At 42.9% G+C, this 15,790-nt stretch overlaps 1 protein-coding gene across 5 annotated transcripts in view; it reads right to left on the bottom strand.

Annotated features, from left to right (window-relative positions):
* The window catches only part of bcas3 (BCAS3 microtubule associated cell migration factor), a 294,545-nt gene that overhangs the window by 263,432 nt on the left and 15,323 nt on the right, over window positions 1–15,790 (bottom strand). For all 5 annotated transcript variants that reach the window (XM_086140765.1, XM_086140775.1, XM_086140783.1 and 2 more), the window contains exons 6-7: window positions 15,209–15,290; window positions 6,632–6,704 (exon numbers count right to left, since the gene is read on the bottom strand). In XM_086140765.1, the coding sequence (XP_085996891.1) occupies window positions 6,632–6,704; window positions 15,209–15,290 (155 nt within the window). The remainder of the gene's footprint in view (window positions 1–6,631; window positions 6,705–15,208; window positions 15,291–15,790) is intronic.

The following is a 15,790-nucleotide window of genomic DNA, read 5'->3' as shown; positions in this document are numbered from 1 at the left end:
AACTGCAGAGGAATCAGTGATGCTTCCAGACGGCAGCACTGATACGCCGTGGATCAATATTTTAAAAGAAAAGTTACTCAACCAGGAACCTGCGGTCCTGAGGAACATTCTTCTCATCACAAAATGTTCTGCATAATCAACTCAATATTCAAATGTTACTGAACGCAGCAATAAAATGCTTCTCTCTACAGTGTCAAAGACTCAAACGACCAAACAACTAAATACTCTAGAGTTGCAATCAGAGATATAATAAACATTTCTCGGTTGCGTCACACTGCTGACTATTTGTTGACTAGTTGTTGCGCTTTGCATCAAGGTGTTAGACAAACCACAAGAAAGAAGAGAAGGACACACTGAAATATGAAAATCATTCATTCATCATCTATTCCACTTGTCCTGCAGTCAGAGCTGCTATTTGGGGATGGAGGTCTTCAATACTTACTGCAGAAACACACACACAGGTAGGGAGCAAAAAAGCAAATAAATTCATACGTAAATAAACACAATAAAACTCAAAAACACAACTCCTATGTAACACTAAACAAGGTCTTCAGGCCCTCCAGCTTGGTTTCAAAAGCAAACATCAACAGAACACGCATGCTTGATGTCAAGAGACAGTAGATGAGATGGTACATAAAAAGCAACACCTTCTTTTCCCATGGATCTCAGGGATCTTAGGGACAAAAGAGAACTCCCTTGTGCGTTATTAAAAAAAAATCATTAATAAAAGAAATAAAATGAACACAGAAAATGTGAAATATGGCAAAGTAGACATTTTTCATGTTACTGCATTCAAATGATAAAACCAATGCTTATTTGTGGGATTCATGATTATTTGTCCGTGAACCTCAATGGAAAAAAAAAAAAAAAATCAATGTAACGGCTTTTAAATAAATAATATATGTTAACAGCAAAAATGAAAACTAGCTAAAAAAAAAGCTAATGATTATTTTACTTGCATGTGAATTTCTTTGAGAATGTGCAGCAGGTTTTAGTGGACAGGTTGATGGTAGAAGTTTGAAAAGTCATTATTAATCATTCAGCCTGTCAGGTATGTTTATATGCACCACTTAGAACACTACCGACTTCAATCTGACTTCCTATTTGAAGAGGGAAAACTAGCGAAGCAAAACCAATTTTCTGCAGACATAAAACAGACATACAAGTCAAAATAAACGCTACAGAGGGAAGCCTGAGCCTCAGTGTGTGTGTGTGTGTGTGTGTGTGTGTGTGTGTGTGTATGAACAAGGGGACGTCATACACCAGATTATGGCCACTCTCATTTCCACGCAGGGGCATGACAAAAGGGTTCAGAAACATTTCTATCCAAAGAGAGTTTTCAGAGGAGATCGTGCCACTTCTGCCCTCAGATTGAAAAAGTTTGGAGATCAAGAGACTTGATTTGAATTGCTTTAAAGGATTTTGCTCGGATATAATGGCTGATTCCCAGACTCGGAGAACCACGAGCACATCAACTCTACAGAATTGGAATCAGAATGTCTTTAGTCGCCAAATGTACAATGTACACAGGAATTTGACATGGTATGTCAGTGCCTCATAGCAGGAGATTGGAGATAAGAGTTATGAGTTATAAGAAAGAAAACATGAAGTTAGCAGCAAAAGACACAGAAAGCACAGCCACTGCAGCCACTCCAGTATTACCAGAGGGGGAAAAAATAACAATAAAAGTGACAAAGTCCATTAACAATAGAAATACAGGGATGACCTCCCAGTCTAAATCACCCTGAAACTGAATATGTCAAACAGGACAGCCTCTTTTGTGAGCAGCATGTAGTGACTCAACCTTTGGGCAGCCTCACGGGTGGTCATATTGTGTCAGTGAAGAAGCTCACCATAAGCTCATGCGGGATAAAAAGCATCACTTCTCCAAATCCCTTTAATCTGCTGCCTCGTTTCATACAAATGCTTGATTATTTCCTCTTAATACACACTAAAAATTTAGCCTCGCACCAACTAACTTCGGGTTCCGCTAGACCAGTCTTGATAAAACTACAATTATCTCCGTCTACATTCGGCAAAAAATAGCAAATACTAACTGGAAACGAGGCAACATCAGAAGACAGAAACGTCAGAAAGAAACGCCACCGCCTAAAGAAATGAGCGGAAAGATAGCTGAAATCAAAATACTTGCCGTATTAAAAATGAGCCGATACCAACAATGTGATGTGTAATATAATAATGACGAGGGCTAAAGATTTTTTCATTTTAGTTGCTGGTAAATCATGCTGACAGCACAAAGTGATGGGTGACATTGCCCTGCTGCAGCCTGGCTTGTCGAGAGTTGATACGTCTCCAGCCGTACCGGGACGACAAGTTGGGAATCTCAAACAAAATGGAAAATGACACTCTTTTCATCGTTATTTTGAGACAGACAATCACAAAACAAACCGATTCATACTTACAAGATGTTTTGAGTCTGTAGAAAACTGAAAATGTATCATGTCTCTAGTAGTTTTTCCAAAGAAAAATAAAGCCCTTTTTCAAACTTAATTTAGTTGAACTGCATTCTTAAATGAGCCCATTTACCCAGTAAAACCTAAACGAACGTGAGAAAAATAGCACATCCTTGGTGGAGGTCCGTTGCATCTCCTTCATCCCATATATACTACATTTAAGTTGAGTTTAGTGAGACATTTTTAAGCAGGTAGGTAAGATTATAATTTTAACATACATAAAAATGTATCTTTAGCAAATTATACAATATAGAATGGAAATGACGCATTTATACCAAATAAGACGGGGCTTTTCATTTCGTAATGTATCGTGAAATCAACAAACAATGAATTTAAGAGTATGACTGAACAACTTTATCAAGCATGGGGTTTTGAAAAATGCCTTCTATTTCTATAAGCCTCCACTATCCGATTAAATATCAAAAATATGGGACTGGACGATGCCGATGTCGATAATTCTGACGGTGAAGCACAGAGTGATGGCCCAGCTACGGTCGGTCATCAAATGACTGAGTGACCACGTTATCTGCCTGAAATACCCGTGAGTATTAGGCCAGAACCCTGCAGCAGTCTACCCACCAGTAGTACACAGTGAAAAAGAAAAAAAGAGGGAGAAAAAGAAAAAAAAAATAATAATACACCACATCCTCTCAGCATCTGGAGATGTTGTGAGGCGGTGGCTTGAGGTTGGAAATGACACTGACAGTTTCCAAACGGAGGAGAACAAAGCACGCTTATTCATTACCGAGCTGCGGACGAGAAGCGTGTGAACACACACACACCCGCCAACATTCGAGTTGCCACCGTCTTCTCCGTCAAAAATGGCATTTCTCGAAAGCGTCGGGAAGCGAAGTGGAACGCAAATTCTTTCCCTAAATCCGAGCGGACGTATCGAGGACTCAAATGGCACCGGCTTCCTCGACTAATTCCCAAACCCTGCTGGCACCGGCGTGGAGGAGGTCGGGGGCGCGACGTGGATCTGATGTCAAGAAAATCAGTGGATCCATACATTGTTTGGACTTACTGCATAATCCTTTCCATTGATAAAATGATGTCGAGTGTGCCTGGCTGGAAATCCACAAGTACAGGGCTTCAGCACACATGTTTTTTCCCTTCTCTGGTTTTCCTTTAATTTGCAAATCTTGTAATCTAAGCCCAGAGCTGACTGAACCAACTTCTAAACCAGCGCTGCCGTAATGGCCAGGGCTTCAATCTGTTTTCCATTTAAGTGTCAAGTCGGCATCCTTTTTGGTGGTTAACGAAAGCTGTTATTTTAAAATGATGATATGCTAAAAATTGTGTGAGGACCTTAGTAAGTTTACGAAGAGGCCCGATGGAAAGTACAGCACCGCACCCGGAAGCCTTTTTCCTTCTCGTCTTCGACCAAAGTGTTATTTACAAAGTACTTCAGTCGGGGAAGAACCAGCCTGCGCCATTCAGCCAGAGGTCAGGGTTTCTGCCTTTCAACACAGCGCATGTTTTCAGTATTAGTGTCAAGCGACGCCCGGGTGAATCGCCAAACCGTCAAAAAGCTGCCTGTCTCCGTGTCAGCGAGGACATAGGAAAAGCAGAAATAACAGTCCTTGGAAAACACCAAGAAGGTGGTCTCCATCAAGGCCCAGCTGAACACAAACTTCCTTATTTCATTTCCTGGGGAGGATATATCGAGTTAAGTTTTGGGTTGCTCTGGAAGACTAGCACGAGTAAGGAGGAGGGCTGACAAATATGGAGAATAAAATATCCTCTCCCTTGTCTCCACACACATGAAGTTAGTCATTTCCTGCGGATCAATAGGTCTGTGTGATCCCCTCCTGAGTGCCTCTGGGGAATTCAGGTAAAGCTCACGGTCCGACTCGCCATCTCTACGGAGAACCTTGAGTTTGGTGCGTTTGTCAGATGTTTGCTGAAGAATCTTAACAGAAAATGACTATAGAGAGACACATATATTATAAACACACACACACACACACACTATAAATGACTGAACACAAACACAAGCGGCAGTTCACACTTCCGCTCCGCAGAAAGGAAGTTCCTCAACCTGCGGGCCTTTCAGCCTGGGTTTTCTAACTCCGTCCAAACACGTGCAGTAAGTCAACTGGACAAGCGTATGAAAGACAGTGAGAGGGTTTGTATCTGTGTTTGTTGCCGCGAGCGTTCTCTGCCTGTCGCCTGATGGCGTCTGATGGCGTCTGGGATCGGCTGCTGCAGCAGCTCGCGTCCCTGGCTGCAGGATCAATGGTAACCAAGGAAGGAAGGAAGGAACGTATCATTAGTAGTCCTCTCAATTATTAGTCATTTAAAATGTCAGTGTTGCTTTGCCCAAATCCGTATCCCTGTTAACTGCTTATGCATACTGTATATCGTGTATATTGCATTCATAAATAACATATCTAAGAAGTGCAACACTTTTTGATAAGGATATGAGATATATTATGGATGTAAAAACATTCCAGGGACTTTGCTTTTTCAATCCATCGAGTGATGCTCTTTCTATACGAGGGAAACAATTCAGAAACAAGTCTAGACACAAAGTGTCGCACAGGAGCCAAACTTACAAAAGCTAAATGAGTCAATGATTTCTTCGAGGCTCACGTTCGAACCCTTAACCTGAGAAATGATCAACATGGGATGAAAAGTGACAAAATGTCAGCTTCAAGTTCTGCTCTTTTGTCACTTCTGACATATCAGACGCGAGCTGCCAATCTACACTAAGTAAATCGAATTTAAGAGCGGTTATAAAATGGAACAGAGTCAGTATTGTATCTTACTAAATGTAAATGATGATTAGTTACTGAAACAGGATATACTGCTTCCATGCAGGATGCAAAGATACTCAAAAAGACCAAAGCAAGTTTTGGGAAAGGAATTTTACCCTGAAATATACAGTAAAAAAATAAATTCAAAAAATAAAAAAAAAAAGATAATATATGAGTTGTGTGATTTTTTAATGGCTGCACCACTTACACAGCACAAAGGATCACAGCACGGTGGAGCTGAAACCTCTAGGCAGGGCTCACTTGCAACTGCTAGTCAGTCTCAGGGCCAAATATAGATACATAAAACCCCCGGACTGGACTTCACACTCAGGGCGACAAACAAATAGTTTAAAAATTCTACTGAATGTCTTTGGGCTCTGGAAGAAAGCTGGAGAACCCCGGAAAAGGCCGAGACAAGCGCAGGAAGAAAACACTAACACACAGCGGTCCAGGCTGGAGTCAAAGCAGGAACCTTCTTGGTGTCAGTCACTGCACCTCCATGCTTCCATGCAAATGGATTAAAAATAAATGCTGACATATTAAACAAGAGGAATATCATAACAAAGGGTGCAAAATACGAGGGACTACGTAACGCACTGAGAAACTGTCCACTCTTCTAGATCTTCCTTAAAAGTACAATTAGCTATGACGAGTTTACGCTGTCCAGTTATTTCTACACTTTATTATTTTATTAATTGGTTATCAAACGAGTAAAATCTTAAGTGTCCATATCATCAGATAGTTACTTCAGTGAAATTACTAGTCCCATGTTCATTGTTGGAAAAAGACCCTGTATCTGTGGTATCGTAAGTATTGAATCCTCTATCGAAGAGGATTCTTGACCGATTAAAGCAAGATGGTGCTGATTCCCCTTCTGCACATGGAGCGACAGCGTGGCTGTGCAGTGAACTACAAGTACAAGACTGATCTTCCTGCAGTCTCAACAATTACTGTCCTCAGAGGAGCGACTGTCCTTCACGGTCTTCTGCTGCAAATATTGCGGTAAAGATGTTGTTGTCTCTTCTGTTCTGCAACATGGTTGAGACATCAAGTTTGCATAGGTGACCATGATATATTGGATGTTTCTTGAAATATGTTTGCAAATCAATGTGTCACGTTTACGTTTTGGACGGTGATACAACTTTTTTTTCCAAATCAAAAAGGTTAAATGTGTTTTTTTGTCCCCCTCTCACTCCCACCGATACTTTTCAATACTTTGCTTCTCATTAAAGCATTGTGCGGGATAGAAGACAGACATTCGTCATATTGCTCTCGGGATGGCCGAACACGCAAACGGTTTTTGGCCAAGACAAGGACCGATATTAAAAACGAGTGACCAGGAAGACGCCCTGTTGATTGAGGGGATTCTGACCATTTTATCGTGACAAATAAACTCACCCGGAGGAGCCTGTGCTCTTGCAAACCCCCAGCAGGGGCCTCTTGTCAGAGAAGCAGTCGGTCTTCTGAGGACCTGCAGAGGGAAAGGCAGATGAGAAACAGAATGATGTGAACACAACAAAGGAGAACATTCTTTGAAGAAAAATGTGAGCCCTCCAGAGCTGCCCATCCTCATTTAGCAGGCAGGCCATTACTCTGGCAGGAAACGTGCTGATTGCATTACTACTGTTACCATGTAATTCAATTACATTTCCCTAAATTAGTCCTCATTTTGAAAGTTAGTGGGCCACAATCTTTTACCGGCCAAAGTGCAGAAATGAAACAATAACTAGCAATGACAGAAAACATTTCCTCTCTAAACAGTTAAGGAAGAGACAGAACTAAATAATGTGGCAGAACTGACATTTAATTTCAGAAATATCATGCTACGAAGGGGCGTGTGATTAGCTGTGCAGCTCCTTGTTTGTTTACTTTGGGACTTTCAGAATGGAGTGACAGCTTGTTAAAATAACAGCAGGCATATTTCAAAAATGAAAACACACAACATTAAGTTTCTTGTTCTTGATTTCAAAAAAAGTTTGGAGAACATTCATTTGAGGCTTTTCAGTAAGCAGCCCACTTTCTGACGACACAATGGGAAAGCAAGTGTGCGTCCTTAGCAGCCTTTAACAATCTTTTTAGGTCATCTGAATTACAAGATGCAACTAATTCAAAGCAGACGTTTTGCTCATTTTAAAATACTTAACATCAGGATTGGGAAATGTTTAAGTCTCAGTTACTGAAGTCAACAGTCAATGGTGTAAAAAAAACAAAACAAATGACACGGCGCAACAGGACCTCCGATCGTTAAGTAAAGAAAGACATTTCTATATGAAACTAACTACTATTCTCATTAAAAATAAGGCATTTACAGCCTCATCTCAACGTTGATGCTCGTGATACAGATTATGCTCATGACCTTTAGGAAAGTTATAATGACTGATTCAACTGTTTCAAAACCATAGAATTTGTAGAAGGTACTTATGAGACAGACAAACACAGTATTTTCTACAATAATAATAAAATGGGAAACAAATGAAGCAGCCATTTAGCTTCATTCATTCATCCGTTATCTGCACTGCTTATCCTGCCCTCGGGGTCGGGGGTCGGAGTGTATCCCCGTCACTTGGCGAGCGGCAGCGTTCACTCTGGACAGGCTGCCAGTAAACCCCAGAGACACATATGGACACAACAAACAACCATTTGCTCTCTCATTCACACCTCTTGGTAATCTAGGGCCTCCAAATAACCTTCAGCAGGTTTTTGAACCGTGAAACCAGAAAACCTGTGAAGAAGGCGAGAGAAAGGCTTCTAGGCAGAATTGAACCAGGGACCTTCTTCAAATTACACTATCATTGATTATTTTTTTCTTTTGAAACAATTCTCCTCTCTTTTGATTCAAGTTACTAAGTATGATTAACATTGCAAAGGAAAAAGGGAAATTTATAGCTTTTAATCATGTTTATAACTTACTATTTTGAAGAACACCTCAGCAAAGAGTTAAGTTTTAAAAGGCACTGATAAATGGGATATACCGCCATATAAAAGACATACTTCTTACAATGAACCAGAAACTCTCCCTAATTATAATGGACACCTATTTTAGGGACCCTCTCTGTGCACCAACCCCTGGCCTGGCATCACTGACAATTAGCCTTTTAATGGTTACCCACATTTAAACAGGGGTTGCACTTGAAACAGATTGCAATCAGTATCTTTCTTTTCAGCCGTGCAATTTACATTTTTTTTCTGCTTGAAGTATCGCTTGTCTCATGTGTCGAAGTGTCTGCTGCTTCTTATTACTGAGGCTTTCTTTCATCCACTTCCAGTGGGTTTTAAAAGCTACCATTGTATGCAGTTGAAATCTGCCAAGGGACCGGGACATGGTGGGAGAACAAGAAGAGAATTTTCTCACAGAAAAGGAAGTGCCAAACGAGGCGTCAGAAGGCAGCACCAACTGACACCTCCGGTGATGTCTGGAAACAATCTCATTACCGCGTCAGTGAAAAAAATTTGCACCATAGCTGTCAATATGAGCTCTTGCTTTCACACATTTTTGTGTTTTGTATTTTTGCAGGGTTACTCCATGTTAGTTATTGATATGACTATATTTATGAAAAGGGATGCTGGAATTAACAAGTTTTTTGTACAAAAAGTAGAACGAAAAAAGTTGGATCACGCAACCCGTCTCTGGAGGTTCTCATAGCAACTGACGTTGGCTTCTTCAGCTCAACTGGGTCCCACCTAGGAAGCTTCTCACATGACATGGGAAACATCATCAGGTCCAATTGCTACAAGACTTTGACGCGGCAAACAACCACATCTTACGTCAAACAATTAGTTTGGGATGATCCATTAAGCCATGGTTTCTAGATTTAGCTGTATTTTGAAGACGTTTTATGTGACTTCATCCTGATTTGTGAATAATTCCTCTTAAATTTTGGAAATCTTGATGGTTAAGATTTAGCTTGGAACGGGGCATATTCATGAGTACCTTTAAATGATTATATAAGCATTTACTGTTCAGGGGTGAACAGTAAATGCAGTAAACTCTTTCATCTAACCCTATTCTCTGCATCCTCCTCTGTCACACTAACTAACTTCCTGTCTTCTTTCACTACATCCTTAAACCTTCTCTTTGGTCTTGCTCTATATCTCCTGACTCGCAGCTCCAACTCCAGCATCCCTCCACCAATATATTCACCATCCCTCCTCTGTCCATGACCCAACCATCTCAGTCTGGCTTCTCTGACCTTCTCTCCAAAACATCTCCTATGTACTGTTCCTCCGATGGACTCATTCCTGATCCTCTCCATCCTGGTCACACAAAAACACAACCTCAACATCTTCATCTCTGCGACCTCCAGCTCATCCTCCTGTCTTTTCTTCGATGCCACTGTCTCCCAAGCATACATCATCGCTGGTCTCAACACTGTCTTGTACACCATTCCTTTCGTTCTGGCTGATACTCTTATCACACATTACCCCTGACTCCTTTCTCCACCCGTTCCAACCTGCTTGAACCTGTCTCTCCGCCTCTTTGACACTCTCCATTGTTCTGGGCTGTTGACCCTAAACACCCCAAATCCGCCACCGTCTTTATCCCTGTAGCCTCACCGCTCCACCTGGGTCCCTCCCAATCACGCACGAGCATACTGACTTGCTGTGGCTAACCTTCATTCCTCTCCTTTCCAGAGCATACCTCCACCTCTCTAGATTTTCCTCCACCTGCTCCCTGCTCTCACTACAAATCACAATGTCATCTGAAACATCATGGTCCATGGAGATGCCTGCCTAACTTAATTTGTTAGCCTGTCCATCAGCACAGCAAACATGAAAGGGGATCAGAGCTGGCAAGCGATGCAGTCCCAACTCCACCTTGAACTTCTCTGCCACCCCTACAGCACACCTCACCACTGTCTCACAGCTAGCATACATGTCCTGACACCATGTCTAACCTACGGTTCTGCCGCTCCACACTTCCTCATACAATCAGAGTTTATATCTTGGCATCCAGTTGTTGCTATTTCTAGGTCTACAAAAGCAAAATGCAGCTCCCTCCGAGCTTCTCTGAGCTTCTCTACCAGTATTCTTAAAGCACAACTGCACCTGTAGTACTCTTTCCAGGCATGAAACCATACTAAATTTAATAATAAGACAATTAAAAGCCAGTGTTCTCCTTGAGCCGGTCCCAAGCCTGGGCAAAATGCAGAGGGTCGCGTTGACAAGTAAGATACGGAGCAGAAGAGTTGATGGAATTTGAAAAGACAGGAATGTTGTCTGGTTTTCAGGGAGGAGGTGAGACAGGCTTAGGTAGTCAAAGGATCATCAATCGTGCTGCTTTGCCCCTCACTCTCCCCACGTTCGCTCAGAATGTGACATGCCACACCAGAGACAATAGATCTGGATCTGCTATGTGCGAACACACAGGCAGACACAAACCTGATGACAACCTGGTTCATCTGCTCCCTGCCTTTATACCAATAGGCAACAAAAAGGTTTGTGAGGTATATGAAGACCAGTGCGCCACTGAGGTGCTGTTTGGATACCACAGACTGGGAGGTGCTGTGCAGACCACATGGGGAGGACATCGAAGGTCTGGGTACATGAGTCACTGACTATATTGACCTCTGTGTGGACAACACCTTACCAAACAAGAAGATGCGGCGCTTCCCAAATAACAAATCATGTGTGACCCAAGAACTAATAACCCTGCTATGTAAGAAGAGGAGATCTGAGAATAATGATAAGCTGAGGAGCGTGCAGGGGGAGCTGAAAGGGATAAAAGATAGGAAGGCACTGCAACAGGAGGGAACTGTAGAAGTGCCTGCAAGGAAAGAATGTCAGAGAGGTCTGGAAAAGCCTCCTGACAATTTCTGGCCCCAGCAAAGACAACGAAAAGAGGGCAGAACCTGGAGACCAGGAACGGACTTATGAACTGAACCTGTTCCTCAACAGGTGTGTCGGTTCCTCTGCCCCCCATCCAACCTGAGCCCAGACCAGTCTGCCCTGGTTCACCACACCCCTGCCCTCCCACAGGAACATCTCCAACCCCCCTCCACTTCCCGCTGGGCCATCCCACCCCGCCTTCCCCCCACCTCATCAAGCAGGACACGCTTTGCAGCTGCGCCCCTAGTCTAGCGGTAATGCTACAGAGCCCAATGGCATCAACTCCAGACAGCTCAGAAACCGCAGATCAGGACTGCGGAGTATTTCTGCATATCCTCAACCTGAGTCTGTCTGGAGAGAGTTCCACTTAGGTGGAAAACATTGTGTGCTGTTCCAGTGCCAAAGACCTCTCACCCCAGGGAGCCCAAACACTTCAGGCCTTTTGCCTTAATCTGGCACGTGATGAAGGCCGTGGAGAGAATATTCCTCTGCCATCTTCAACCCCCGATGCCAACTGGACCTCCTCCAGTTTGCATACCAACCAGACATTGGTGTCAAAGACGCTGTAATCTACCTGACTCACAGGTCACTCTCCCACCTGGAAAGCACTGTGAGAATCATGTTTTCTGACTACTCTAGTGCTTTCAACACAATCCAGCCATCACTGCTCAGAATGAATCTGGAACAAGGAGTCACCACCGACTACCTCACTGACAGACCGCAGTATGTAAGGCTCTGAGACTGCATGTCTGATGTGGTAGCGGGTAAGACGAGGGCTCTGCAGGGCATGCTCCTCTCCTCATTCCTCTTCACCCTTTATATATCCGATTATGGTTGCCATCTCCAGAAATTCTCAGATGACACGCTCATCGTTGGATGTAAACAATCAGGAGTACAGGGATGTCATCTACAACTTTGTCACCTGGTGCCAGTAACACATAGGATATGGTGATCCGCTTCCGAAGTGAACATCCAGGGTCCATACAACGAGATCATGGAGTACAGATACTTGGGTGTTCACTTCAACAAGCTGGGCTGGTCCCACAATGCACTGTCCTGTATAAGAAGGGTCAAAGTCATCTTCACCTATTGAGGAGACTGAGATGCTTCGTTGTGTGCGGGACACTGTTAAGAACTCTCTATGACACTGTGGTAGTGTCTGCACTGCTCTGCGTTAGTGGTCTGCCACGGCTGTGGTAGCTCCAAGAGAGACGGGAAGACTGATAAGCTGGTCACTAAGCTGGACTGCCCTCTGGACTCCATGGTGGTGGTGCATGAGAGGAGGATGTAAGCCAGGCTGGCGTCCATCATGGACAACCAATCACTCTCTGAATGACACTGCAGGGGCTCCTTCAACCAAAGACTCCTAGATCAATGCTGCAAGAAGGAACAGGACCACAGGCCCTTGATTCCATCAGCCGTCAGACTGTTCAACAGTACAAGCACATACACTTGTCTTGCATATAGCACAGTGCCGATGCTGCTCACTAGCATCCACAAACACTCTGTTGCACTACCCCACTACCACCATCTCTATTTTGCACTACCCCACTACCACCATTTCTATTTGTTACTACCCTCATCTGTGTAATACTTACATTTATTATTATGTAAATATTCCCCAGGACTACAACTGCTACTTTTATAGCCACTTTCATGCACAAGGCATTAATTTTTTACCCCTTTTTTTCCAATTTATATTTCTCATATTGTACTGTATATCGTGTAAATAGACTTCTGTACCGACATCTTTTATGTGCACCACCTTCGGTCTACAATGCTGCTGTGATAATTAATAAATAAATTGTATTTTATCTTTCCTTAGAATGATTCATACATATGTCGGGGGAAAGAGTATGCAGCAGGTTTTGGTGATGAAGGATAGAGGGGGAAACGTATTGACGGGTGCCAGATGAGTCAAGGGAAGATTTGAGTACTCTGAAGTGTTGTTGAATGAGGAAAAAGAGAGAGAAGGAAGAATAGAAGAGGTGACCATCGTGGACCACAAATGAGCAGCGATTAGAAAGTGGAGTGAGGAGGACACCGCGGGACATGAAGAGTGGTATGAGCTGGTCATCATAACCGACTGCTTTGAAAGTTTGGAAGTGTTGGAGAGTGAGAGGATGTGTGAGGAACGGGGAAGTGTGCTGGCGTCTATTTTGAAGAGGAAGAGAGTTGTGCAGATTTGCAGTAACTATAGACGAATAAAGTTGATGAGCCATGCAATAAAGTTTATGGAAAGAATAGTGGAAAAAGAATAATGGAAACTAAACTGAGAGCAAAAGTGGGCAGAAATGAGCATTTGTGGAGGTAATGGAGGATCTCAGTCATCAAGGTCATGGTTAACCCTTGTCAAATCTTATCGTAGTAACTGGACTCGATTTCTTCAAAGAAGAAGCCTCTCGAATGAGAGGTGAAACATTTTCAAGGGAAGAAATCAAGTCCAGTTGCCATGCTAAGATTTGACAAGTAGCAGTATGCTTTCATGCCAAGAAGGAGTACTACAGATGCAGTATATGCTCTAAGAATGTTGATAAAGGAATACACAGAAGGTCAGAGGGAGCTGCACGTGGTCAAGAAGAAGCATACAACAGGGTGCTGAGGAAGTCTGGTACTGTATGAAGACGTCTGCAGTGGCAGAGGAGTTAATGGAGCAGATGGGTCTTCATCATGCGTCAGCTCTGAGGCCCTTCTTGTTTGCAGTGGTGATGGACAGGCTGACAGATGAGGTTAGACAGGAATCAAAATGGACCATAATGTTTGCAGTTGCCATTGTGACGAGTAACAAGAGCAGGGAGCAGAATACGAGTGTGACTGAGGAGGGCCCGAGTGGAGCGCTGAGGCTACAGGGAGCGGCAAGAAAGAAGAAGCGAGGATTTTAAGTACTTTGGGTCAACGGGCCAGAACAATGGAGAGTTTGGAAAAGGGGCGAAGGAGCAGGTTCAACCAGGCTGGAATGGGTGGAGAAAAGTGTTTAGGGGTAATGCCCGATAAAGGAGTATCAGCCAGAAGGAAAGGTAAGAATGAATGCGAGCGGGGACGTTGAACATCACCATCACCTCAGACTGAAATTCCCGAGACCTATGGAAATAATGAGAGCGTGTCATCTGAGAAGTTCTCGATCAATCACTGTGTGGTGGTTAGACCAACAATGTTGTATGGTTTATAGACCCTGGAACTGAGGAGAAGGCAGAGCTGGAGTTAGCAGAGATGAAAATGCAGAGGTTCATTTTGGGAGTGAGGACGATGGATAGGATAAAGGATGAGTGCGTCAGACGGCAGCACATGGTACATTTTTTGGAGATCAAGTCAGAGAGACCGAAGCAAGAAGGTTTAGACACACAGAGAAGAGGATTAGTGAACACACTGATAGAAGGATGCTGAGCAGAGATTTATGGATGCAGTGATAGGGGACATGAAGTAAGTTGACGTGAGAGAACAGGATGCAGAAGATTAGATATATAGAACATATTTTGGTTATTATCTAAATAACATAATTGACTGTCCTACAAATGAATTGGTCAAAGTGTCAAGGCTGGTTGTCCACTGACTGCAGCGCTCAAGAAGGTTAGCGCTTCCACCCAGGAGATGGTTTGGCAGAGGGCTTCTGTAGAGCTACAGGTGCACATCTTACAGTTCAATTTACATTCTATTAAAATAAAGAGCGGACTGAATTACTAAGTTTTAAATAAACTGGTGTTCAAAATGAATACGACTCATTGCGAATTGGCTATTTTTCCCTACGTATTGTTGTTTGTGAATGTGCTCATGGATGCAAATTAAGGGGACAGTAATAACAGAAAATGACCATATTGTACTTTAAAACACTGTACCTTCCAGCCACATGTATTAAGAATCGATGCATCGTCAATAAATGTACCAGTTGTTGGCTCAACTGGCAAGCTACTGTGTCATTTGCTTTAATATAAAATGGCCAAAATGATTACACTTTTGACAAGTATCTCCTAATTAGTCATTATGTTATTGCTGGCTACGGAAATTATTTTCAGAATCAATTCATGACACGCTAGCTGACTCGTGTGGGTTATACACACACCATCATCCTTCCAATCATACACACAAGTGAACACTTTTATGCAAATTTGACAGACTTCTCAGGAGACGTTTAAAAACGCTGTAGACACTTACTTATATGAGGGGCTGGCAGAATACGAGCAGTTCTCACTGGACCGTGACGGACAGAAAACAACTCCTGGGCTTCACCTGCAATCTGAAGAAACAGAGCTTGACTCAACACACACAATTCCAGACCCCGTGCATAGCGAAGAACCAAAGGGATGAAATCGAGTGTGTTTGTGAAACAGTCACTGCAACTAAATATGAAAATGACCTAGTCCTGTTGGTTTATAAGATCAGAAAATAAGAGTACAAGTCTCAACTGGAGAGTCATAGCGTGATTCATCCCACCAGAGGACCAAAAGCAATGTGTACAAACAGTGAATGAACCGGCCTAAAGAAAGAACACAATGTGTCTTTGTAATTTAACCTTAAATGGACCCGACCTGCAGTGCGTGGCAGCAATTTTGAATAACAAAAAAGACAGACTTTGTGAAGCTAGAATGAAGAAAGAGAGCAGTGCAACAAAGATCAACAGTGCACTGCACCTAGAAAGGGGTGTTTACTAAGTTACTGGGCCTTCAACTAAATAAAGAACCCGATGCAACGATCAGCTCCCTCTTGGCAAATGATAGTAATAACGATAAAGCCCGC

This window comes from Fistularia commersonii, chromosome 3 (assembly GCF_037954325.1).
Source record: "Fistularia commersonii isolate RoL2024-O1a breed Wild chromosome 3, RoL_Fcom_v1.0, whole genome shotgun sequence".
NCBI classification, from domain to species: domain Eukaryota; kingdom Metazoa; phylum Chordata; class Actinopteri; order Syngnathiformes; family Fistulariidae; genus Fistularia; species Fistularia commersonii.
The sequence above is the reverse complement of the archived record's forward strand: the minus strand, read 5'-3'. Positions and strand labels throughout refer to the sequence as shown.